The sequence below is a fragment of the Puntigrus tetrazona genome, chromosome 21 (assembly GCF_018831695.1).
Source record: "Puntigrus tetrazona isolate hp1 chromosome 21, ASM1883169v1, whole genome shotgun sequence".
In the NCBI taxonomy this organism is placed as follows: domain Eukaryota; kingdom Metazoa; phylum Chordata; class Actinopteri; order Cypriniformes; family Cyprinidae; genus Puntigrus; species Puntigrus tetrazona.
Window position 1 is genome coordinate 5,661,724 of NC_056719.1, and position 1,523 is coordinate 5,663,246.

General features: G+C 31.4%; 1 protein-coding gene across 1 annotated transcript; it reads left to right on the plus strand.

Moving 5' to 3' along the window:
• or62b3 (odorant receptor, family 62, subfamily B, member 3) lies at window positions 1–927 on the plus strand. The gene has a single exon (XM_043221975.1). The coding sequence runs from the start codon at window positions 1–3 to the stop codon at window positions 925–927; it is 927 nt and encodes a 308-aa protein (XP_043077910.1).
• Window positions 928–1,523: the final 596 nt, after the last annotated feature.

Here is a 1,523-nt window from a genome sequence, read left to right on the forward strand (position 1 = left end):
ATGGATAATATAACATCTTTTTCTACCTACACCCTGATGGAACCAAAAGACTCTAAATCATACAGACATATATATTTCACATGCTTTTTGGTGCTCTATATTATGATACTTCTTGTTAACACTTGGGTCAGTGTTGTTATTGTCTTGGAGAAAGCTCTTCATGAACCAATGTATATCTTTCTGTGCAATCTCTGTGTAAATGATATTTATGGAGCAGCAGGATTTTATCCTAAATTTCTACATGATTTATTGCTGGATTCATATGTGATTCCTTCATACATGTGTGCATTTCAAGCTTTTGTGATCTACGGTTCAGTTATGTGTGACTGTACTACAATAACTATAATGGCCTATGACAGATATGTGGCCATATGTCAACCTTTAGACTATCATACGAAACTGAACAAATTTTCATGCAGTATATTACTAGGCTTCTGTTGGATCCTATCCTTTGTTTACATGATTGTTCTTCTTGTGTTGTCAAATAAGATGAAATTGTGTAAATATCACATTAATAAATTGTATTGTGACAATTGGTCTATGGTAAAACTTTCATGCGAGTCAACTATCATCAATAATATTTATGGATTTTTTGTAATATCATTTTATTCTTGCCTGTGTGTTTTTGTTATTTTGTCCTATATAAAACTTATAATTGCATGCAAAGCATCATTAGAATGCAGAAGGAAATTTTGGCAGACATGTGTGCCTCATATGTTTATATTGATTAATTATGTTGTTGCTGTATTTTTTGATGCCATGTACAGTAGATATGGCTCAAACAATGTCTCAGAAATATTGCAAAATTTTTTGACTCTAGAGATGCTTATTGTGCCACCTCTTGTTAATCCAGTAATCTATGGGTTAAAACTTCAAGAAGTGCGCAAAAGAATCTTGAAATCATTTGTTAATATCAGAAGACAATAAAGAATACACTCTTATGTTATGTTCTATTTTTTTTTGCATGTACAATGCGAAAGCAAAGAATGTATTGCATTGCTAAGAAACGGCCTTGCTTTAAGGAAAAAAGTTTATTGTAAATAATTGATGCTAAGTTATAAGTACAATATCATGACACCAACAGTTCATATTTTTTCCTAAACGATGGCATGTCACAGTGGCCAATCATTACAGGAATAGTAGTTTTTATAATAATTATAAGGCCTTCATATGCTTGGATATGCATTATGTTCTCAATGAAGAACTGTTTTTCTTTGTGACATACTTAAATGTTTATTTAGGAATTATGCATTTAATTTTCTATTCCAGCAGCAAAGGGATATGAACATGAAGATGCTAGTAATTAATACCAAAACCTGTATTGTGATTATCTATATCTAAAACCTATATTTATTTACAGTATGTATTTGAACATGATTAAAAAACCTTATTTACACATATATTCCACACAATGTTCTAATATGGTTTGTGAACATTTGGCTCAGTGTGGTCACTTTCTTAGAGAAACTCCTTCATGAATCAATTTGTGTGTGTGCAATATGTATCACCCACCTCAGCCCATT

Bases quoted from the DNA above. Each gene is read 5' to 3' on its own strand.
- or62b3 (XM_043221975.1), top strand. From the start codon at position 1: ATGGATAATATAACATCTTTTTCTACCTACACCCTGATGGAACCAAAA.